General features: G+C 35.1%; 1 protein-coding gene across 2 annotated transcripts in view; it reads left to right on the forward strand.

Annotated features, from left to right (window-relative positions):
• GTF2A1L (general transcription factor IIA subunit 1 like) overlaps window positions 1-25,253 on the forward strand; it is a 44,992-nt gene extending 19,739 nt beyond the window's left edge. For both annotated transcript variants that reach the window (XM_077915327.1, XM_077915326.1), the window contains exons 7-9: window positions 16,296-16,553; window positions 17,448-17,537; window positions 24,984-25,253. In XM_077915327.1, coding sequence (XP_077771453.1) covers window positions 16,296-16,553; window positions 17,448-17,537; window positions 24,984-25,091 — 456 coding nt within the window. In that variant the 3' untranslated portion in view covers window positions 25,092-25,253. The remainder of the gene's footprint in view (window positions 1-16,295; window positions 16,554-17,447; window positions 17,538-24,983) is intronic.
• The last annotated feature ends 536 nt before the right edge of the window (window positions 25,254-25,789 follow it).

The following is a 25,789-nucleotide window of genomic DNA, read 5'->3' on the forward strand; positions in this document are numbered from 1 at the left end:
AATTCAGTTAACTGAGCAAATATGTAAATTTTAAAGATTTTATTTATTTATGAGAGAGACAGAGAAAGGCAGAGACATAGGCAGAGGGAGAAGCAGGTTCCCTGTGGGGAAGCCCGATGGTGGGACTTGATCCCAGGACCCTGGGATCATGCCCTGAGCTGAAGGCAGACATTGAACCACTGAGCCACCTAGGCGTCCCTGAGCAATTTTTAAAAAAGATTTTATTTATTGATTCATGAGAGACGCACAGAGAGAGAGAGAGAGGCAGAGACATAGGCAGAGAGAGAAGCAGGCTCCATGCAGGGAGCCCAATGTGGGACTTGATCTTGGAACTCTAGGATCATGCCCTGGGCCGAAGGCAGTTGCTTAACGGCTGAGCCACCCAGGCATCCCCTGAACAAATATTTTTTGAGTCACTATGTGTTACTCCTAAATTAATATCTCCAAATCAAAGATTTTTAAACCAGATAGGTGATATTTTTCTTTATAGGAAAAAAGCCAATTTTAACAAAATGCTTTTTTTGTATTTGTCAAAATAAGGTATATTTCATGCCACATTGGAATGCATTGACATAGGATGCTAGTGTATGTGGGCAGATAATTATTATTATTGCCACTCATTACGTTATGGTAAATATCTGGAGTGAATTTCTGTTAAGAATTAAAGATGTACTTTGCCATTATGATTATAGGCAATTCATTTTCACATAGTTAAATTTGAAAATGTGAAAAGAAAGTGTATCAGAGCTTAAGTTTCTTTTATTTTACATTTATCCCCACATATAGATGTGGAATTGTCAGTCCTTACTAGCCATTGGAAAAAATACTGTTCGTTCTTTTTTTTTTTTTTTTTTTTTTTAAGAGTTTGTTTATTTTTAAAATATTTTATTTGAGAGAGAGTGAGCAAGAGAAGAGAGCATGGGTGGGGTCAGGGGCAGAGAGAGAAGCCGACTCCCAGCTGAGCAGGGGCACTAATGTGGGGGCTCCATCCTGGGACTTGTGGCCTGAGCTGAAGGCAGATGCTTAACTGACTGAGGCACCCTGAAAAATACTGTTCTTTGATTAGAAGAAAGCTTAAATTGACAGGATTGGAATCTGGATGTGGCAAACAAAGCTTTATCTTTGCATCCTATGCATTTACTTATTGTACTACCCAGCCATAGAAGCAATATACAATTGAAGTGACCTTGTAAGAAGTTACTGTGGCTGAGTTCAAAAAGGGTGTTGCCTGTGTTCTCCTCTAGGATTTTGATGGAATCTTGTCTCACATTTAGATCTTTCATCCATTTTGTGAGTTTATCTTTGTGTATGGTGAAAGAGAGTGGTCTAGTTTCATTCTTCTGCATGTGGATGTCCAACTTTCCCAGCACCATTTATTGAAGAGACTGTCTTTCTTCCAACGGATAGTCTTTCCTCCTTTATCGAATGTTAGTTGACCATAAAGTTCAGGGTACTTCTGGGTTCTCTATTCTGTTCCATTGATCTATGTGTCTGTTTCTGTGCCAGGACCACACTGTCTTGATGACCACAGCTTTGTAGTACAACCTGAAATCTGGCATTGTGATGCCCCCAGCTATGGTGTTCTTTTTTAAAATTCCCCTGGCTATTTGGAGTTTTTTCTGATTCCACACAAATCTTAAAATAATTTGTTCTCTCTGAAGAAAGTCCATGGTATTTTGATAGGGATTGCATGAAACGTGTAAATTGCCCTGGGTAACATTGACATTTTCACAATATTAATTCTGCCAATCCATGAGCATGGAATATTTTTCCATCTCTTTGTGTCTTCCTCAATTTCTTTCAGAAGTGTTCTATAGTTTTTAGGGTATAGATCCTTTACCTCTTTGGTTAGGTTTATTCCTAGGTATCTTATGCTTTTGGGTGCAATTGTAAATGGTATTGACTCCTTTAATTTCTCTTTCTTCAGTCTCATTGTTAGTGTATAGAAATACCACTGATTTCTGGGCCTTGATTTTGTATCCTGCCATGCTACCAAATTGCTGTATGAGTTCTAGCAATCTTGGGGCGGAGGCTTTTGGGTTTTCTATGTAGAGTATCATGTCATTGGCGAAGAGGGAGAGTTTGACTTCTTCTTTGCCAATTTGAATGCCTTTAATGTCTTTTTGTTGTCTGATTGCTGAGGCTAGGACTTCCAGTACTATGTTGAATAGCAGTGGTGAGAGTGGACATCCCTGTCTTGTTCCTGATCTTAGGGGAAAGGCTCCCAGTGCTTCCCCATTGAGAATTATATTTGCTGTGGGCTTTTCATAGATACATCCACGAAGGCAAAAGAAACAAAAGCAAAAATGAACTATTGGGACTTCATCAAGATAAGAAGCTTTTGCACAGCAAAGGATACAGTCAACAAAACTAAAAGACAACCTACAGAATGGGAGAAGATATTTGCAAATGATGTATCAGATAAAGGGCTAGTTTCCAAGATCTATAAAGAACTTATTAAACTCAACACCAAAGAAACAAACAATCCAATCATGAAATGGGCAAAAGACATGAAGAGAAATCTCACAGAGGAAGACCTAGACATGGCCAACATGCACATGAGAAAATGCTCCGCATCACTTGCCATCAGGGAAATACAAATCAAAACCACAATGAGATACCACCTCACACCAGTGAGAATGGGGAAAATTAACAAGGCAGGAAACCACAAATGTTGGAGAGGATGTGGAGAAAAGTGAACCCTCTTACACTGTTGGTGGGAATGTGAACTGGTGCAGCCACTCTGGAAAACTGTGTGGAGGTTCCTCAAAGAGTTAAAAATAGACCTGCCCTACGACCCAGCAATTGCACTGTTGGGGATTTACCCCAAAGATACAGATGCAGTGAAACGCCGGGACACCTGCACCCCGATATTGATAGCAGCAATGTCCACAATCGCCAAACTGTGGAAGGAGCCTTGGTGTCCATCGAAAGATGAATGGATAAAGAAGATGTGGTTTATGTATACAATGGAATATTACTCAGCCATTAGAAATGACAAATACCCACCATTTGCTTCAACGTGGATGGAACTGGAGGGTATTATGCTGAGTGAAGTAAGTCAATCGGAGGACAAACATTGTATGTTCTCATTCATTTGGGGAATATAAATAATAGTGAAAGGGAATATAAGGGAAGGGAGAAGAAATGTGTGGGAAATATCAGAAAGGGAGACAGAACATAAAGACTCCTAACTCTGGGAAACGAACTAGGGGTGGTGGAAGGGGGAAGAGGGCGGGGGGTGGGGGTGAATGGGTGATGGGCACTGAGGGGGGCACTTGACGGGATGAGCACTGGGTGTTATTCTGTATGTTGGCAAATTGAACACCAATAAAACCACCAATATTATAAAAAACAATTGAAGTGACCTTGGCAAAGCTGAGAATCTTGGAAATTATTAAGCTGCCTTGTTTTTTTTTTAATTTTTAAATATTTATTTAATCATGAGAGAGAGAGAGAGAGGCAGAGACACAGGCATAGGGAGAAGCAGGCTCCAGGTAGGGAGCCCGACGCAGGACTTGATCCCAGGACTCCAGGATCACACCTTGGGCTGAAGGTGGCGCTAAACTGCTGAGCCACCCGGGCCGCCCAAAGCTGCCTTCTTTTTGAGCAGAGAAAGAAAATTGAAGCAGTGCCTCTGTCAGATGATATCTGTACAAGAGTTGTTGACATTTTTTCACGTTCAGCTGGAATTCATAGAAGAATCAGCAGCAACTTTAACATTCAATAGGATAAAAATATGAATGCTTCTCAGCGTGGCCAGCATTTGATTTTAATCATCATTTGTACATTGGCACTGTCAAAAAAGTTGCTATGTTGTGAAACTTTTTATTAATATTTTTTGTAGCAAAATTTGGTACTGTCTATACTGAGGGTGCTTCTGAGATGGTTGGCAACAAATGGTTTTGCTACTTCAGTAAAGAGAGCATTGCTATCTGTTTCAGCACATGGCATACATTAATGCTAAGACATAGCCAATAATTCTAAAAGAAGTTTCATTGGCTGCCATGAAACTCAGAGCAGAAGTATTGAATTATTGCCTTTTTCAAGACATTTGTCAAAAAATGTGGGCAAAATGTTAAGTTCTTCATGTAGAATTTTTCTGGCTTTTCAAAGGACAGTGCTTGAAGTTCTTAATTGATCCTTGGGGAGACTGATTATTTTTGAGAGAGAATGAAAACTCCTGTTTTACAATTTGACAGGGAGAAGTCCATTGATGATGTATGTGGTGAATGTTTGGCCATAAGAAAGACTTAAGTTTTTCTATTAATGATCCTGCAGTATCAGTTTTGGATGTTGCTGTAAAATTGCTAACTGCTATTTTGGTCAAATTCCTACTTTCAGAGGTTGGAGTCCGATAAGCAAATGAACTTTCCAGCACTTGGTGGAAGTGCTTCTGAAGAAGTTGAGAATGACAAAAATCTGCAGTTACTGATACTTAATTTGTATTTGTAATCCTACTCCTCTTGAAAAGTAAATAAGACCTTCCTGATTTAAGTAAAAAGTGATGCTACATGAATTTAATCAGAAGAGTCCTGGAATCTTCAGTATTCCTTAATAAGCTTAAACTTTTCTTGCAGAGTACTATGGGAGCTCTGATTAATTTTGCAACAAAAGGTCTTGTGGTTTGAGGTTTTCAGTACTTGTCACTATTAAAACCAAGAGCCAATTCCAACATGTGGTTTAGGCCTAAGACCAACCTAATCAATAATTTACTTAGATTTATTGAGGTAGAATTTACATACTCTTTTAGGTACACAGTTTATAGGTTTATAAGAGGAACTTTGACAAACACTTGGAGTTACATAACCAGTACCAACCCAAGATACAGAACGTTTCTGTCACCCCGAAGAAGTTCCACATCCCCCTTTGTAGTTAATATCCTCTCACTGCCTCTGGTCCCTCTCAGCCACTCACTGATCTGTTTTCTTTTGTCATAGGCTTGCCTTTTCCAGAATATCAAACAACTGGAATCCTACATGTAACTTCAGCATAATGCATTTGTGATTTACCCATATTGTTGCATATAAGTATTCTATTGTATCATAGTTTGTTTATTCACCATTTGGACATGGGGATTCTTTCCAGTTTTTGGCATTTGTGAATAAAGCTTCTAAAAATATTCATGTGCAGGTTTTTTGTTGTTTTTGGTGTGGATGCATATTTTCTTTTCTTTTGAGTAAATACCCAGATTTGGGATTTGTAGGCCATATGATACATGTAACCTTGTAAGAAATCAACACATTTGTTTCCAAAGTGATCATATTTCCACCAGCAACGTATGGTAGAATTTTCGCATTTCTCCTAGCAATAAATAAGATTTGTAGCTGCTTCACATCCTTGCTACTTTAATACTGTTTTCTGGAGAAGAGATGTTTGTGGTTTTGATGAAATCTACTTATTTTTTCCTTTTGATTTCTGTTTATATATCTTGACTAACCAAAGGTTGTAAAGATCTTATACGTCTAAAAAATTTTTTTATAGGTTTTCCCATTTGGGACTGTGATCAATGTTGGGTTAATTTTTGTATATAGTACAAGGTTTGGTTCTTTGTTCTTTGCGTGTCAATGAATGTTCATTTTGTTTAGCATAACTTGTGGAAAAGACTAGCCTATCTCCATTGAGTTGTCTGAAGTTCATTGAGTTTCTAAAGCACTTCATCATCATGAAAATCAGTTACTATATGTATGTTGGTTTACTTCTGGACTTTCACTGATGAATTCATGTCTATCTTTTCAGATATACCACACTGTCCTAATTATGGTAGCTTTATAGTGTTTCTGGATATCAGAGAGTTTATGTCTCTCAACTTTGTTCTTTCTCAAAGTTGTTTTGGTTATTCTTTTACTTTTCCATATAAAAGTGAGAATGAGTTTATCAATTAAAAAAAACTGCTAGGACTTTGATTTGAGTTGTGTTGTGTCTGTAGATAAGGGGAGAATTGACTTTATCACAATAATGAGTTTTCCAATTCATAGATATGACACATTTTCTATTTAAGTCTTTGACTTTTCTCATTGTCTTGTAGTTCTCAACATACACAGATTACACGTATTATGTTTTATCTAAGTATTTTTTTATTTTGAGTGCAATTAAAAATAGTACTAAAAGACATAAAGAACAACTTTATATTATATGCTTTATTTGAATTACTTGTAAAAATATTTTCAAAGGTAGCTATTGAGAAAAAAACTGAAAATTTCCATAGTTCTTTATGTATATTAATTTCTTTATGCCACAATAATTTCAAAAGAGGTTGTGCCAGTTTTCCTGCTACCAGCAGTCTGTATCACTGTATTTTATTACATGCTTGACAGTTCAGTATCACCATTGATTTTGTTGTTTTTTTCCTATTGTGAAAATTTACCTTTTTAACCATTTTTAACTGCACAGTTCAGTGGCAGTAAGTGCATTCACATTGCTGTGCAACTATCACCATCATCCATCTTCAGAACATTTTTGCTTTCCCATATTGAAATAACTCCCTGTCTATGCCTCACCCCAACCTAGCAGCCACCATTCTATTTTCTATCTCTATGAATTGGACTATTTCAGATAACTCATAAAAATAGAATTAGATGATATTTGTCCTTTTATATTCCTTGTCACCTGGAATAACGTCTTCAGTGTTTATCCATGTTGAGGCATGTGTTAGAACTTCCTTTTTAAGGTTAAGTAATACCCTGCATGTATGTGTGTGTGTGTGTGTGTGTGTGTGTGTATATATATATAGTATATAAATCTGTCCATGGGCACTTGGGTTGCTTATACCCTTTGGCAATTTTGACTAATGTTACTGTAAATTTGGGAGTACAAATATTTCAACTCTCTGCTTTCAGTTATTTGGGATACATAGCCAAATGTGGAATTGCTGGATCATATGGCAATTCTATTTAAAATTTTTTAAGGAATTACCATACTATTTTCCATAGCAGCTGTACTATTTTACATTCCCACCAATGCACAGGGGTTCTAATTTCTCTACATCCTCACTAGCGCTTATTTTCTGTGCTTTTTCCTTTGATAATTGCCATCCTAATAGGTGTGAGCTGCTATCTTATTGTGATTTTGATTTGTATTTCCCTAATTATTAATGATACTGAACATCTGTTAATGTGCTTATTGGCTATTTTGTATATCTTCTTTGGATATATGCTTATTCAAGTCCTTTGTACATTTTTAGATCAAGTTTTTTTGTTGTTGTAGGGTTTATTATGTATTTTGGATATTAACTCCTAATATGTACTGCTTGCGAACATTTTCTTCCAGGTTATGAGTTACCTTTTCACTCTGTTGGCAATGTCCTTTGACATACAAAACTTTAAAAATTTTGATAAAGGTTATTTTATCTATTCTCCACCTTTTTTGCCTCTGTTTTTGGTATCATATTTAAGGAATCATTCCCAAATCCAGTGTCATGAAGATTTTACCCTATGATTTTTTTCTAAGAGTTTTATAATTTTGGTTCTTAGGTTTAAATTTTTAGAGTTGATTTTTGTATATGGTGTAAGTTAAGGATCCAACTTCATTCTTTGCATGTGGATACCCAGTGTTCCCAGTACCATTTGTTGAAAAGACTGCCCTTTCCTCATTTGTCATCTTGTCAAAAACCATTTGACCATATATGTGAAGATTTGTTTCTGGGATCTCTGTGCTATTCCATTGGTTTGTTGTCTGTCTGTATGTCAACACCACATTGTTTTGACTTAGTAGTTTTGTAGTAAGTTTTAAAATCAGGGTGTGTTATAGCTCCAACTTACATCTTTTTCAAGATTGTTTTGGTTATTCAGGGTCCCTTGAAATTCCATATGAATTTTAAGATGGATATTCTATTTCTACAAAGATATTATATGGATTTTTAAAAAAGATTTTATTTATTTATTCATGAGAGACACAGAGAGAGAGAGAGAAAAAAAGAGAGAGAGAGAGAGGCAGAGGGAGAAGCAGGCTCCATGCAGGGAGCCTGACATGGAACTCGATCCCGGGTCTCCAGGATCACGCCCCGGGCTGAAGGCAGCACTAAACCGCTGAGCCACCCGGGCTCCCCTATATGGATTTTGATAGGGATTGCAATGAATGTCTAGATGGCTTTGGGTGGTATTAGCAATATTAAGTCTTTTAAATTCACAAACAGTGTCATCCCATTTATTTCTGGCTTCTTTAATTTCTTTCAGGAAAGTTTTATAGTTTTTAGTGAGCAAGTCTTTGGGACTCTGTGGTTAGGCTTACTCCTAAGTATTTTATTCTACTTAATGGTATTTTAAATGGAGTTGTTTTCTGCATTTCTTTTTCAGGTTGTTAATTGTTAGTGGATAGAAATGCAACTGATATTTGTGTGCTAATTTTTGTCTTATGTAATTTTGCTGAATTTGTTCAGTAATTCTAATTTTTTTTAAAAGATTTTATTTATTCATGAGAGACATACAGAGGGGGTGGGGTGGGCAGAGACACAGGCAGAGGGAGAAGCAGGCTCCATGCAGGGAGCCTGATGCGGGACTCGATCCTGGGTCTCCAGGATCAGGCCCTGGGCTGAAGGCGGCACTAAACCGCTGAGCTACACGGGCTGCCCTAATTCTAATATTTTTATGTGTGAGAAATCTTCCAGGTTTTGTACATGTATGAGAGTACTATCTGCAAATAGGTAATATGACTTTTTCCTTTTCAGTTTGGATGCTAGCTATTTATTTATTTAGCCTAAATGCCCTAGTTAGGACTTGGAGTACATTATTGAATAGAAGTGACAAGAGTGGGCATCCTTACCATGTTCCTGATCTTAGAGGAAAAGCTTTGAGGTTTTCACCATTGAGTATGCTGTTAGCTGAGGGCTTCTCATAGATAGCCTTTATTATATTGAGGCAATTTCCTTTTATTCCTAGTGTTGTTTTAAAATCATGAAATGGTGTTGAATTTTGTCAAATGCTTTTTCTGCATCAGTTGAGGTGATTGTGTGTATCCACCTTCATTATGTTAATATGTTGTATTACACTGGTTTTTCATATGTTGAATCATCTTTGCATCCCAGGAATAAATCCCACTTGGTCATGATGTGTGATCTTTTTAATGTGCTTTTGAATTCTGTTTGTGTTAGTATTTTGTTTAGGATTTTTGAGTATTGGTGTTAATTCTTCTTTCAGTGTTCAGTAGAATTCTCCAGTGGGGCCATCTGGTTCAGGACATTTCTCTGTTGAGAGATTTTTGATGACTGATTATATCTTCTCGTAGATCTATTCAGATTTTCTATTCATGATTCATTCTTGGTAAATTGTGTATTTTTAGAAATTTGTTTCATCTAGATTATCCAGTTTGTTGATATATATTTCATAGGATTCTCATAATTATTTTTATTTATGTAGAATCAGTAGTAAAATTTCATTTTGACTTAGTTGAGTCGTTTTTTCTTCATCAATGTAGCCAAAAGCTTATCAATTTTGTTGTTGTTTTTGGAGAACCAACTCTTAGTTTTGTTGATATTTCTCTATTTTTTTCCTATTCTTTTTTTTTTTTTTTTTTTAAAGATTTATTTATTTATGATAGAGAGAGAGAGAGAGAGAGAGAAGCAGAGACACAGGAGGAGGGAGAAGCAGGCTCTATGCTGGGAGCCCGACGCGGTACTCGATCCCAGGACTCCAGGATCACGCCCTGGGCCACAGGCAGGCGCTAAACCACTGAGCCACCCAGGGATCCCCTTTTTCCTATTCTTTACTTTGTTTATCTCTGCTCTAATTTTTATTTCTTTCCTTATACTAGCTTTGGGCTTTATTCTTTTTCTAGTTCCTTACTGTGTAAATTTAGGCTGTCCATATAAGATCTTTTATTCCTTTTTTTTTCTTTTATTCCTTTTTAATGTGAACATTTATAGCTATAAATCTCATTCTTAGATTTTGCTGCATAAGTGTTGGTATGTTGTATTTTCATTTTTATTAGTCTTAAGATATCTTTTCATAAAAGATTTTTTTGGTTTTTGTTTTTTCTTTTTCAAGTCAATTTAAATTCCAGTTAACATAATGTAATGTAATGTAATACTAGTTTCAGGTGTAGAATTTAAATAATTCATTGCTTACATACAACATCCAGTGTTCATCACAGCAAGTGCTCCCCATCAGCCATTTAATCCATACCCCGCCCACCTCCCCTCCAGCAATCCTCAGTGTTTTCCCTATGATTAAGATCTGTTTTCTGGTTTGCCTCTCTTTTTTCCTCCCCCCTTGTTTATCTGTTTTGTTTCTTAAATTCCACATATGAGTGAAATCATATGGCATTTGTCTTTCTCTGACTTATTTTGTATAATACTGATTCCATTCACACCATTGTGCATGTGGCAAGATTTCGTTCTTTTTCTTTTTCTTTCTTTTTTTTTTTTTTTTATTTCGTTCTTTTTGACCAGAGATCTTCTGGATGGTAGGGTAGTCCTATTTTTAACTTTTTAAGGAATCTCCATACCGTTTTCCAGTGGCTGCACCAGTTTGCATTCTCACCAGCAGTGTTAGACGGTTCCCCTTTCTCTGCATCCTCAACAACACCTGTTGTTTCCTGTATTGTTAATTTTTTAGCCATTTTGACAGGTGTAAGGTAACATCTCATTGTAGTTTTGATTTGCATTTTCTTGATGATGAGTAATGTTGAGTATCTTTTCATGCATCTGTTAGCCATCTGTATGTCTTCTCTGTTAAAATGTCTATTCATTTTTGCCCATTGTTATTTTAAAATTTAAAATTTTTTTTATTTTTAAAAGATTTATTTATTCATGAGAAACAGAGAGAGAGAGAGAGAGAGAGAGACAGAGGGAGAAGCAGGCTCCATGCAGGGAGCCCAAAGTGGAATTCGATCCCGGGTCTCCAGGATCATGCCCTGGGCCAAAGGCAGCGCTAAACCACTAAGCCACCCAGGCTGCCCATTTTTGCCCATTTTTAAGCTGGATTGTTTTTTGGGTGTTGAGTTTTATAAGTCCTTTAAAGATTTTTGGATACTGACTTGTTATCAGATATGTCACTTGCAAATATCTTCTTGTATTCCATAGATTGCCTCTTAATTTTGTTGATTGTTTCCTTTACTGGGCATCTAGAAGCTTTTTATTTTGATGAAGTCCCAGTAATTTATTTTTATTTTTGTTTTTGTTTCCCTTGCCTCAGGAGACGTATCAAATAAGAAGTTGCTATGGATGATGTCGGAGAGGTTACTGCCTGTATTCTCCTCTACAATTCTAATGATTTCCTGTTTCACATTTAGGTCTTTCATCTATTTTGAATTTATTTCTGTGTATGGTGTAAGGAAGTGGTCCAGTTTCACTCTTTTGCACATTACTGTGCAGTTTTCCCAATACCATTTGTTGAGGAGACTGTCTTTTTTCCATTGGATATTCTTTCCTGCTTTGTTGAAAATTAGTTGACCACTACATTAATGAAAGGAAGGATAAGAACCATATGATCCTTTTAATATATGTGGGAAAAGCTTTTGACAAAGTACATCCATTCATGATAAAAACCCTCAGCAAAGTAGAGATAGAGGTAACATGCTTCTATATAATAAAAGGCATATATGAAAGATCCACAGCTAATATCATCCTCATTGGGTAAAAATCTATGGTAAGGAATAAGATAGGGAAGTCTCCTCTTACTGCTGTTATTTAACATAGTACTGGAAGGTTTTTTTTGACCTCAGCAATGAAAAAGAATCCAAATCAGCAAGGAAGAAGTCAAACATTTACTGTTTGTGGATGATTTGATACTCTGTAGAAAACCCAGAAGACTCTGCCAAGTTGAGAAGACTCAATTGCTAGAACTGACACATACATGAATTTAGCAAAGTTGCAGGATACAAAATCAACATACAGAAATCTGTTACATTTCTATACACCAATAATTATTGAAGCAACAGAAAGAGAAATCAAGGAATCGATTCCATTTACAATTGCACCAAAACCCATAAGATACCTAGGAATAGACCTAAAACAAAGAGGTAAAAGATCTGTACTCTGAAGACTATAAAACAGTTATGAAAGAAATTGAAGGTGACACAAAGAAATGGAAAAACATTTCATGCTCATGGATTGGAAGAACAAATATTGGGGGCTCAGGCGGTTAAGCATCTGCCTTTGGCTGGGGTTGTGATCCTGGAGTCCTGGGATCCAGCCACATGTTGGGCTCCCTTCTTGTTGGGGAGCCTGCTAGTGCATGCATGCTCTCTCTCTGTCAAAAATAAATAAATCTTAAAAAAGAACAAATATTGTTAAAATCTCTATACTACCCACAACAATCTACACACTTAATGCAATCCCTGTCAAAATGCCACCAGCAGGGGATCCCTGGGTGGCTCAGTGGTTTAACGCCTGCCTTTGGCCCGGAGCGCGATTCTGGAGTTCCGGGACGAGTCCCACATCGGGCTCCCGGCATGGAGCCTGCTTCTCCCTCCTCCTGTGTCTCTCTCTCTCTCTCTCTCTCTCTTTCTCTCTCTCTCTCTCTCTGTCTATCATGAATGAATAAATAAATAAATATTTTTTTTCAAAAAAGGAATCAAAATACCACCAGCATTTTTCGGAGCTAGAACAAACAATTCTAAAATTTGCTTGGAACCTCGAGACACTGAAAATAGCCAAAGAATTTAGAGAGAAGCTGGCGGCATTACAATTCTGGACTTTTTCAAATTTTATTACAGAGCTGTAGTGGTCAAGACAGTATGGTACTGGGACAAACACAGGCACCTAGATCAATGGAACAGAATAGAAAACCTAGAAATTAACCTACAACTAGATGATCAAGGTTGATTTTTTGGATTTCTTTTTTATTTCTCTTTGACCCATTGATTTTTTGAGTAGTTGTTTAATTTCTATGTCTCATGTGTTTTCCTTCCATTATGATCAGAAAAGATACTTTGTGTGATTTCAGTCTTTTTAAATATTGTTTTGTGGCCTAACATACGGTCTTTCCTAGAGAATGTTCTGTGCACACTTGAGAATAATGTGTATCCTGCTATTGTTGGGTGGTATGTTTTGCATATGTCTGTTATGTCCAACTGGTCTATAATGTTCAAGTTCTTTATTTCTTTATTGATATTCTGTCTTGTTCTATTCATTAGTGAAAGTGGGGTATTGAAATTTCATACTATTATCATAGGGCTATCTATTTCTTCCTTAAATTCTGTTAGTGTTTGTTACATATTTTTAGGACCTGTAATGTTTGGTGCTGATATGTTAATAATTGTTAAATCTTCTTGGTGCATTAGTCCTTTTTTTTATTGTATGATATTTTTTTCTTTGTTTTTTCTAATAGTGTTTGACTTAAAGTTTATTTTGTCCAATAGTAGCATAGCTATCCCAATTCTTTCGGTTACTGTTTTTTTTTTTTTTTTTTTTTTTCGGTTACTGTTTATGAAATATCTTTTTCCATCCTCTACTTTCAACTGTGTGTGTCCTTAGATTTAAAGTACGTCTCTTGTAGACAACATTTAGTTAGATCCTGTTTTTGATCCATTCTGCATATTTGTGTTTTTTGATTGGGGAGTTTAATCCATTTACATTAAAAGTAATTACTAATATGGCAGGACTTTTGACATTTTGTTGTTTTCTGTGTCTTTTAGCTTTTTTGCCCTAAATTTCCTCCCTTACTGCCTTCTTTTGTGTTCAGTTGATTTTCTTATAGTGACACATTTCGGTTTCCTTTTCATATCCTTTTGTGTGTATTCTAAAGATGATTTATTTTTGGTTACTGTGGGAATTACTTATGCCACCTCAAAGTTGCTACATTCTTGAAGTGATACCAACTCAACTTCAATCTCATAAAAAATTTTGCTCCTCTTCAGCTCTGCCCTCCCTTTGTTTATGATAATCCCAAATTACATCTTTATTTTTTTTTCCAAATTTCATCTTTATATATTGTTTTCCTTAATATAGATTTATAATTAATTAATTAATTTATTTATTTATTTTTGCTTTTTGTCTTTTAAATCTTGTTCAGGAATAAGAAGTAGAATACAAAATTAGATGCTGTTTTTTATATTTGTCTATGTATCTTTTACCAGAAAACTTTATATTTTTCTATGGCTTCAAGTTATTGTCTAGTTTCTTTTTTTTTTTTTTTTATTGTCTAGTTTCATTTCAATTTAAAGGACTCCCTTTAGGGAGTCTTGTAGGGGCAGGCCCAGTGGTAATAAACTCCTCAGCCTTTATCTTAGAGTCCCTTAATTTTTCACTCATTTTTACAGGACAGTTTTGCCAGATATAGAATTTCCAGTTGACAATATTTTCTTTCAGTATATTAAATATATATCATCTCACTGCCTTCTGGCCCTCAAAGTTTGTGTTGAGAAATCTGCTTGTTATACCTTAATTGAGGATTTCTTTATGTGAGGAGTTTCTTTTCTGTTGCTGTTTTACTTAGTGTTGTTTTTAAATTTCAGTTTCTAATCATTTGTTGCTACTACACAGATATACAGTTTTTTAAACTGACATATCAGTCTGAGTGTTCGTGTCCCCCTCCCGCCAATTCATATGTTGAAATTCCAACCCCCAATGATGATGGTAGTTAGGAGGTTGGGTCTTTCAGAGATGATTAGGTCAGAGTGGAGCCTTTATGAAAGGGACGACTTGCCTTATAAGAGACTCTATGGAACTCTCAAGCCTCTCTGCCATGGGAAGACACAGTGAGAAGGAACTGCCTGTGAACCAGAAGGTGGGCTCTCACTAGATACTGAGTCTGCTGGTGCCTTCATCTTGGACTTCCCAGCTTCTAGAGCAGAGAGAAATGAATTTCTATAACCTACCTAGTCTATGATATTTTGTGATAGCAGCTCAAATGGCTGAAGACAGTTTCCTTATCCTTTTAATGTTTTCAGAATCTGTGGCAACACCCTTTCTTTAAATCCCGGATAGTGTTTCTCCCCTCCTCTTGTCAGTCTGGCCAGAGGCTTATCAATTTTATTGATCTTTTTAAAGAATGAACTTTTGGTCTAACTGACTTCCTCAACTTTTTCCTGTTCTCGATTTCATTTATATCTTTTTAATTTCTTTTTATTATTTCCTCTTTTGCCAGGAGCTTCATTCAGTCTTCTTCTTCTTTTTTTTAAAGTTTCTTATGGTAGAATTTTAGGCCATTGATTTGAAACTTGATTCTTTTTTGAATATAATCGTGTAATGCTGTAAATTTCCTTCTAGGCACTGCTTTAGCTAGATTTCACAAGTTGTGAAATGTTATATTTTTGTTTGCATTCAATTAAAATTATGTTCTGTTTTCCCTCATGACTTCTTTGATCCATGGGTGTTTAGAAATGTGTTAATTTTTAAATATTAGAGGATTTTCTAGACCTTTCTGTTACTGATTGCTGATTTAATTCCTTTGTGCTTGGACAACATACTCTGTGTGTGTTAAATTTATCAGGATTTGTTTTAGAGCCCAGAATATGGTCCATCTTGGTGAATATTCTGTGTGCTCTTTAAAAGAGTATGGCTTTTGCTATTTTGGGGTGGAGTATTCTATAAATGTCAATTAGGTTAAATTGATTGTGTTTTTCAGGTCTTTTACATCCTTACTCAATCTCGGTCTACTTTATCTGTTGTTCACTGGAAGAGGAATGTTAAATTCTCCAAAAATAATTATAGATTATTAAATTAAATAAAAGATTAAATTAAAGATTTGTCTGTTTCTCTTTTCATTTCTATCAGTTTTAATTCCTTTTTTTGGTTCTTGTGTACTTGGCTTATTTCAGCTAGTACAACCCTTTATGTTTTTTTTTAAATTTTATTTATTTATTCATGAAAGACACACAGAGAGAAAGGCAGAGACATAGGCAGAGGGAGAAGCAGGCCTGACGTTGGACTTGATCCTGAGACGGCAAATCACACCCTGAGCCAGGGGCAGGTGCTCAACCGCTGAGCCACCCAGGCATCCCCCTTTATGTTTTTTATTTATCCATTGAGCATGATATCACTGGTACTTTCTACTTCATTGAATTATTGTTTAAAATGAAATGAAATGGTTAAAACCTAACAAATACTGTATAAATTTAAAGTATATATATAAAAGCTAGCAGTTACTACCTGAAACTAGTGAACTCATTTGTTGTCTATGTATAAGTGTAAGTGGGTTTACTTTATTTATGATTTAAAACTTATTCCCATGTTTCATAGAAATGCTGAGAGTGTTCTAAAATGAAAAATTAGGGAACATATATAGGAAAGGAAAGAAATGTAGAAAAATATATTTTAAGATCGCTTGTGAAATGTTTAGTTTTATATTTTGTGTGATTCAGTGCTTTACACACCTTTTTGACTTGAAAAACTTTATTGCCTTTCTTTCTCTTTCTAGGATTCTAATTCTCAGATGGATTTAAGCATTCAGGTAACTGATGATATTAATGAAATAATTCAAATAGATGGAACCGGTGATGCATCTTCCAATGATGAAATAGGAAGTACAAGAGATGTAGATGAGAACGAATTTCTAGGGATTATTGATGCAGGAGACCTAAAGGTACTTGAAGAAGAAGCTGACAGTATATCAAATGAAGATTCAACTGCCAACAGTAGTGATAATGAAGATCCTCAAATAGACATTGTAGAAGAGGTGAGGATCACTTTTGAGTTGAAACTTTTTTTAAAATTAAATTTATAGCATTTGTACTTTAATATACTTTGTATTACTTTGTAATATGCTTTGTATTAATAATACTCTATTCATGAAGAATAACAATATTAACTCCGTCTTTTAAAATGAGACTTATTTATACCCTAATATTGAAACTTAAAGATTTATTTATTTATTTTTGAGAGAGAGAGAGAGATAGTAACAGAGATAGTGAGAAAGAGCATGAGGTAGGAGGAGAGGGAGAAGCAGCTGGGCAAGGACCCTCCCCATCCCTATTCAGGGCTCAATCCCAGGACCCTAGGATCATGACCTGAGCTGAAGGCAGACCCTTAACTGACTGAGCCACCCAAGTGCCCCTAAACTTTTAATCTTAAACTGTAATTCAAACTATATTAAGTATTTGGGAATCAGCTACTGTATTTATTGGTCTTAACTAGAGATAATGGGAGGTTTAGAGGATGGGAGTGAAGGTACAGAAGGCAGCCAGGTTAGATGTATACAGTATCTGCTCTGATTCTAATGAATGCACTAAATCTTTGTGGAATGTGGTGAGTAGTACTATCATTAATGGTGGCCTTATAGATGTACCAGTACCACACTAAGTCTTACCTGTTTTATGTTATTTAACATTCCTACCACCCTGTGGGTCCCATTTCTGTCCTCATTTAACAGATGAGAAAACCCGGAGATGCAATTTTAGTAAATCAACGGTCAGTTACTAAATTTCCAAGCTGGAATTCAATCTCAGGATATTTGACTTTTTAAGTACAATACTATTCTCTTTCTAAATTCCTTTATTTCTATATGTATCTCTGTCTTTAAAAAATTCAGAGCATCATGAAATTCCTTAATGTGACTATCTTTCATCTTTAGGACCCTTTAAATTCTGGAGATGATGTTAGTGAGCAGGATGTGCCAGACCTGTTTGACACAGATAATGTAATCGTCTGCCAGTATGACAAGGTACTGTATTTACCTTTAAACTTTGAGTTTATTAATTGCATTTATGGTAGAAAGGTGTGCAGAATGATGGAAAATATGATGATAAGTTACAGTTCACAGTTAATCTTGGAAAAGCTAATTAATTGTATATATTTTGTGTCTAACACTGTGCTGTGTGGTCTCAGTGATATAAAAAAATGTTAGTTTTTAAGGAGGTGACAATCTTATTGAAACAAGATGTTTCTGTATGTAATAAAATAATGGCATACAATAAGATGGTAGGTAAATCAGAAGCTAAAATATGTGACAGATAAATCGAATGCTAAAATACATGGCGTATAAATCAAATGCTAAGATGAGTGGCATGTAAATCAAATGCTTAGATATGTGGCACAGATAGTAAGTCCAAAAAGTAGCTAGGAAGTACAAGAAATCATTTGTAGTTGGAGTTCTCCACAAATCCTTCATGGGTGATGTGGAACTTTGAAATAGGTCTTAAATGATTTGTAAAGCTATAGATAAGTGTGGAGAGTAGACGTTCTTAGTAGAACAGCTTAATAAAAGGCAGGAAATGAATGCATGTAGAATGTACAAGGGTAAGTGAAGAGACAGCCCTGTCTTAAATAAAATGTTCTTCTTTTGGATTTATTAGGAAATGAGGCAGGGTTGGGGACAGATTGGCAGCAGATTGGAAAATTCAGAATCCTGGTAGGAGAAATTCAAACATGATTTGATGGATGTTAGCATTCTGAGAATATTATTGATAACATCATAATTGGGTTTAAAACTGTATTTTAAATTGGCTGTATTTGCTAATTAGGCAGAGGCAAATGGTAAGAACAGGAATAGTGCAGACATGAAGTAACCAGAACCCAGAATAAGGATGGCAATGTGGAACATGAAAGAGTCAGAGATGATGGTGGAAGAATCAACGAGATGTAGTGATTAGTTGGACATTAGAGAATGATCAACAAAGAGAGTTAAGGGGCACCTGGGTGACTCAGTCGGTTAAGCATCCAACTCTTGATCTCAGTTAAGGTCTTGATCTCAGGGGTCATGAGTTCAAGCTTTGCATTCGGCTGCATATGTAGCATGGAGCCCATTTAAACAGAGGAACAAACACTGTCAAAAGTGCATCCTTTTTTAAACCTAGAAATTAAGTTAGAAGCAATTTAACTTTAGCAACTAAAATAGAATACTGCTTTCTTTTCTTTTTTAAATACTGTATCTGTGATTATGTAGTAGAATGGTCAGCTTTTGTCTTTAATTCATGCATATTTACATCTTTGTTTTTAGCAGCCTTGAGATAGAATTCACATACTATAAAACTCATGTTTAAAGCATAGAATTCAGTGGTTTTGTATATTCATAGATATGTGCAGCCTATTAACATACCCTGTTTTAGAGAATTTAGTCACCTCAAAAAGAAACTCAATTCTCTTTAGTTCTCACTCCTATATCTCTGTTTCCTCCCATCCCTACCCCAGACCTAAGAAATCATCAACTACTTTCTGTTTCTTTAGATTTTCCTTTTCTGGAGTTTCAAATGAAAAGAATTATATAATATGTGTTGTTGTTTGTTTTTTTTTTTGTGACTGGCTATTTTAACTTCACACAGTGGTTTAAGATCCATCCATGTCATAGCACGAATAGTTATTCATTCTTTTTTATTGCTGAATACTAGTCCATTGAATAGATATACCACATTTGTTTGTCCATTCAACTGTTGGTGGACTTTTGGGTTGTTTCCATTTTTTAGGTATTACAAAGAATGCTGCTTTAAACATTCATGTACAAGTTTCTGTGTGAACATATATTTTCATTTCTCTTGGTATATGCCAGGGAAAATAATTCCTGGGTTATATGGTAATAGTTTGAAGAACTACCAGACTGTTTACCAAAGATCTATCCTTTTCCATTCCTACCAGCAATGTATGAGGGTTTATATTGCTCCATATTCTCCCTAACATTTGTTATCTGATTTGTTGATTCTAGCCATCCTACTTGGTATGAAGTGGTATCCCACTGTGATTTTGATTTGCATTTCCCCAATGACTAATGCATATTTACATCTTTGCCTTTTTTTCAGTAACAATTCCAATATATTCAGGAGAAACAGAGGATGGTGTTTTGAATTGCTATAAATATAAATCCTTTTCTCTAAAAATAAGATCGTTTTCTCTTCTATAACATTTTATATAGATAGAAAATGGCAATTTAGATGCTGGTAAACATAAGCATAAGAAGGAATAGGTAATAGAAAAGAGACCATTCTTAGTTTGAAACTTATTTTAGTTTCTTATAAACAGTGTATTGCCTTCTATGAAGAAAACAATCTAAGGCACTAAGTTATGTGTGCATTCAATAGAGTCACAGAGAATTTTCTAGACCATTACGGGTATAGTATACATTTTGTACTGCATTGTGAGAAATAGCTTGTCATTAATTACATAGTACTTTGTATTTTTCAAAGTATTTTCTCATGCATTGTCTTTGCTTCTTACAGGACAGGTAGAAGAAATGATATTGGATGTATAGGGTTAACAAATCTAGTTGTCTGAGAGTCCTCTCTAATTGATGGATATTTTAAAAATAGTCCTAAGCATTTTATTTTATTTTATTTTTATTTTATTTATATATTTTTAAATATTTTATTTATTTATTCATGAGGGACACAGAGAGAGAGAGGCAGAGACACAGGCAGAGGGAGAAGCAAGCTCCATGCAGGGAGCCTGATGTGGGACTGGATCCCGGGTCCCCAGGATCACACCCTGGGCTGAAGGCAGTGCTAAACCGCTGAGTCTCCAGGGCTGCCCAGTCCTAAGCATTTTAAACCAAGACATTGGGGAGTCATTGAATCATTGTTAAAAGGAGTTAATGAAGTTAGAATATAGCTGGCAAAGAAAATGTATCTATAAGGTCAAAGTGGAATGAAAGGGACTACTGCTAACAGTGGATTTTTATGAAAGAATAACTTTGATCTGGGCATTGGGTGGCTTATTTCAAGTAGTACTTAATATAACCAAACTCAAGTAAATTGAAAGAGTTTTCAGCCTTTTCTGAAGTCTTTTAGGTCTTTTAAGAGCTTTATTAGTACATTTTGAAGGCCAGTAGCATTAGTTTGCCTGGGAGTATGTTATAAATACAGACCTTTGAGTCTTACCCCAGAGTATGGGATTAGAATGGACATTTTAATAAGACCATGGAATGATTTGCCTGCTTATTAAACTTTGAGAAGTACTGTTTTTGTTTTTTGGTGTTTTTTTTTTATGTATATTTTATCTGGCTTTGATGACCATGTGGAATTTACCTTTAAAATTTGTAAGTTAACAGTTGGGGAAAACCTTGAAAATATTAAGATGTGCCATGAAAAAGAGTTAAATGAAGGTCATTGGTCACCATTCAGAGTGAGAATTAAAGGATATAATCATGTTATTTCAGAGGCTTAGAGAATGTCTAAGATTAATGTAAAGGTTAGAGTAATAATGATATTATAGGGAAGATTAATGATGAAATGCAACCTTTTTTCTATAAGTGGGAGTGTTCTATGCCATAATTGGACACTACGGTGGAATGTAAATGTTGCATCTTCATGTAACAGTTTAGCGAACCTTAGCTTATTTATAGCTGGCTCTGTTAGATCCTGGTACGGGTAATTGCTAAGTGTGTAACAGTATCTTTCTCTTTATATATATATGCTTTGCTTTCTAAATAGACAATGCATACATGCCTGGCAAAAAATCAAACACTATAAAAGCATAGCAAGGAAAGTCTGATTCTTACTCCTTCACATTTTGTGTTACCTTCCAGTAGCTTCCTGTTTCTTCCTTAAGTGTAAAAAATGTAGCCAAGTATATTAATTTCTTAATATAGTTACAGGGTCTTTTTATTCAAGTAGAAGCCTAAAAGATAGCATAGACAATACTGTATCCTGCACCTTATCTTTTAAGACATTAACAATATATCTTAGAGATCTTTGTCCTAATATTTTTATAGTTGTATGATTTTCCATTGTAGAATTATTAAAGTTTATTTCACTGATCCCCAACTGATGAATATTTGATCCCCAACTGAGAAATATTTGAGTTTTCAGTCATTTGCTATTGAATGACCACATCTATGACGTTTCATACATGTGTAGTTATATCGATTTAAAAAACCCCCAGCAGGACTTCTGGCTGGCTCAGTCATTGAAGCATCCAACTCTTGATCTCAGGGTATTGTAAATTCAAGCTTCACATTGGATGTAGAGATTACTCAAAATCTTAAAAAAAAAAAAAAATCCCTAGAAATGAGATTTCTGGGCCAAAGGGCAAATGTATTTGGTCAGATATTGCTACATTGCTCTCCTAAACTCTATTTTAGGATATACTCCCATTACAATATTTAAGAGTGCTGCTTTTCTTACAGCCTTGCCAATGGAGAATAAATAAAATATCCAAATAAAATATTTGGATGTTTGCCATTATAAAAAGTAGAAAATTTGTCTTGGTGAAATTTTTAACTTTTCATGTGTTTAAGGACTATTTCTATTTTTGCAGGAACTGCTTGTTCATAACACTTGTCTATTTTTTTAAAAAATTGGGTTACTGGTGTAGTTACTGATTTCACATAGCTCTATATTGTTTGGGGGGAGATTAGCCCTTATACGCAGAAATACTTTTCCTTAGTTATTTGCCTTCAGTGCTTTTTCTTTCTTTCATGCAGATGTTGTATTTGTCTACCTTAATTTTTTTGGCTTCTAATTTTGAGTCTTGAATAGAAAGCTCTTTCTTACCTCAGATTTTGAAGGGATTCACTCATATTTTCTTCTAGTATTTCTTTGGTTTCTTTCATTTTTTTTTTCCAGGTGGCTATCCAATTTTCCCAACATCACTTATTGAAAAGTCTATTTTATCCACACTGATACAAGAATGATTCCTTTATCACTCATTAAATTTCCCTCTATACTTGGGTCTACTTCTTGACTTTCTCATTTGTCCCATTGGTTTGTCCAATGGCCTATGCTACATTGATTTAATTATTAAGGTTTTTAATATCTGGTAGAGTTAGTACTTTTTCATGAGGCCAAGTGAGGAAAATATTTCAAAAGGGAGAGAGTGTTGAAGGGTGCCAGTAGATGGAGTATTTTAAAAATTTATTGCTAGCTATTTTATCTCTTTCAATGCTATAGTAAAAGGGCTCTTTCACTGTATCTTCTAACCAGAGCTTATATACCTGAAGGGTATGAATTTGTGCATATTAATTTGGTATCAATACTGAATTCTTACTTAGTAATTTTTTAAAAAGATTTATTAGAGAGCATGCAAGAGTGAGTGTGGGAAGGGGCAGAGGGAATCTCAAGCAGACTCCATGCTGAGCTTGGAGCCCGAGGTGGGGTTGGATCCCACAACCCATGATATCACAACCTGAGCCCAAACCAGTTGGATGTTCAACTGACTGAACCACTCAGGCACCCCCCATTATTTAGTAATTTTAAAATTGATTATCTTAGAGTTTTCAGACATGCAATCATTGCATCTGCACATCTTTTTTTATCCTTTCCTTTAAACCTCTACTACTTTCTTCTTGTTTACTTGCATTGGCTAGAGCTGATTGTACTTTCCTCTTACTTAATTGTATTGGCTAGGATCTCTAGAATAAAAACTTGGATAATCCTTGACTATGTCTTGATTTTAGTGGGAATACTTTTAGGGTTCTCCACTAACCACTAAGATAGTTTTTAGGCTGAGGTAGGGCTTGTGTGTGTGATGCGATTTTTGATTCTCATTGAGTTAAAAAAATCTAAAATTCATTAATTTATTTAATGCTTTGGTGACATCACTAGAGATTATTATATGATTTATCTCCATAGGTCTAGTGATACAGTTTTTTATATTAATAAGTTCCTAATATTGAACCACTGTTGCATTTCTAGAATAAAAGTACTGTTTATGCACTATTTCTAGAATTAAGTTACTAGATTGAGTTGCTGCTGCTACTGTTGTTCTCTGCCTAGTTCTGGTTAGATTTTATCACCTGTGCTGAGTTCAGGATTCTGTGTCACTGTTGTGTTCTCAGGAACTTTTTAAGATATGTCCAAGTATAAATTTGGGAGTCAAACTCAGAGAAGAAATTTTGCATTTTTAGGACATCTTTCCCCCCAAACAAATAGGGGCTTTTCATTTGTATTTTCTTATGCTTCATACCATGCATCTGAATATTGGTCCCAGGCTTTTCTTCTTTGATTTGACTATTGACAATAAATATTTGGGCTTAATTTTTATACTTGATTTCAGTTCATACATTACGAAGGTATTTATTTATTTATTTATTTATTTATTTATTTATTTATTTTTAAAAGATTTGTTTATTTATTCATTAGAGACACACAGAGAGAGGCAGAGACACAGGCAGAGGGAGAAGCAGGCTCCACGCAGGGAGTCCAATGCGGGACTCGATCCCGGGACTTCAGGATCACACCCTGGGCTGAAGGCGGCGCTAAACCGCTGAGCCACCGGGGCTGCCCTACGAAGGTTTTTAAATAGTCATTTGTGGTTTACCCAGAGGTAACGATGATTTTATGATTTCTTACCTCTTGAAGTAGTAGGATTTTCTGGTTTTTATATTGTCTGTATTTAGACTGATTTATTAAAGTGAAAGACCTGCCAGTAGAATCTAATAGAGCATAACCTGTATCTTCTGACCTTGCTCAGTGCTTTACTGTAACTTTCTCCTTCAAAATGAAATTCCACTTTTTTTCATTGAGGATAGTATTGACTACATCCTCTCTCTTTATTCCTTTATAGACGTTCTGAACTCTTTGCTGTTCTTGAACAATCCAGATATCCCCCTCCTTTGGGGCCTTTGTACTTTTGTTCCCTTTGTCTGGGATGCTCTATCTGGTTAATATCTTCCTGGCTTTATCCTTTACCTTCTTTAAGTCTTTGCTCAAACGCTAAGTCAGGCCCACCCCGACTTTCTTACTTAAAATTATAACCCACTTATGTATTTGTGATTTTCTTTTTCCTGCTCTAGTTTTCATAGCACTTAGCACCTTTTAATACTCTTCATAATTTAGGTATTTATTAGATTTCTGTTCCCTTGTACTTATTAAAATGTAAAATGTAAACTATTCAAGGTCAGGAATTTTTCCAGTTTTTAAAAAGTGATATATAAAATATATTTTATATAAAAGTAATAAATAAAATAAATAAAAAGTAATATATAAAATATATAATATATAAAAATTTTTCCAGTTTTTAAAAGTAATATATAAAAATTATATATATATTAAACTGATATATCTACAGTGCCTAAAACAATACCTGACACACACAGGAACTCGAATATTTGTTGGGTGGATGAGATCTTATTTTTAAAGAACTCCCATTTAGGATCAGAAAAATCCCATGTGATGTGCAAAGAATTGTAACTGATCCTTTAACTTACAGAATTAATTAATTTAGACTATTTTTCTCCCTCCAGATTCATCGAAGCAAGAACAAATGGAAATTCTATTTGAAAGACGGTGTTATGTGTTTTGGAGGGAGAGACTATGTATTTGCAAAAGCCATTGGTGATGCAGAGTGGTAAAACTTAAGAGCTCAATACACCATAAACATCAATGGGACTATATTACATACTGTGAAACTTATTTTTATTTTAAATATAGTCCAATATAGAGCTCCTCAAATTTTTAGTTCATTGTATGGAATTTAATAAAATTATAATTCTGATGCAGATACAAATATACAATTTTATATTTCTTTCATTTGTTGTTTTAATGGGGTTATTTATTTATTAATTTAATTTAAATTCAATTTGCCAACATATAATACCCAGTGTTCATCACATCATGTGCTCTCCCTAATAATCCCTGTCACCCGGTTACTCCATCCCCTGGGGTTTCTTTTTTTTAAAGCCCTCATTGTGTATACCATTATGGAGCATAAATGAATCAGATGTGATGGAGCATGAAAAAATGTCACATTTCTTTAATCTTGAAGTAAAATTTAAATCAGACTCGAATTCCCCTTCATGGTAAAGTAGGTATAAGTTATTAGGTTGGGGCTGGTGTCCTCCCCATCTCTCCTCAAACCATGTTACTAACAGATCCTAGTGAGTTTTATAATTAGAAGGTTATTCAAGAAGACTTCTCTAGTCTTCAGCCTATACTCATCACTAGTGGTATGCTGATTGTGGAGGCCTAAGTGGTCTGTTGGAAGCAGATGTTTCTGTTGAAACTATACTATACTTGAACATGGAAATCTGTGTTGAACCCAGGATCCCTG

Source organism: Canis aureus, chromosome 11 (genome assembly GCF_053574225.1).
Source record: "Canis aureus isolate CA01 chromosome 11, VMU_Caureus_v.1.0, whole genome shotgun sequence".
Taxonomy (NCBI): domain Eukaryota; kingdom Metazoa; phylum Chordata; class Mammalia; order Carnivora; family Canidae; genus Canis; species Canis aureus.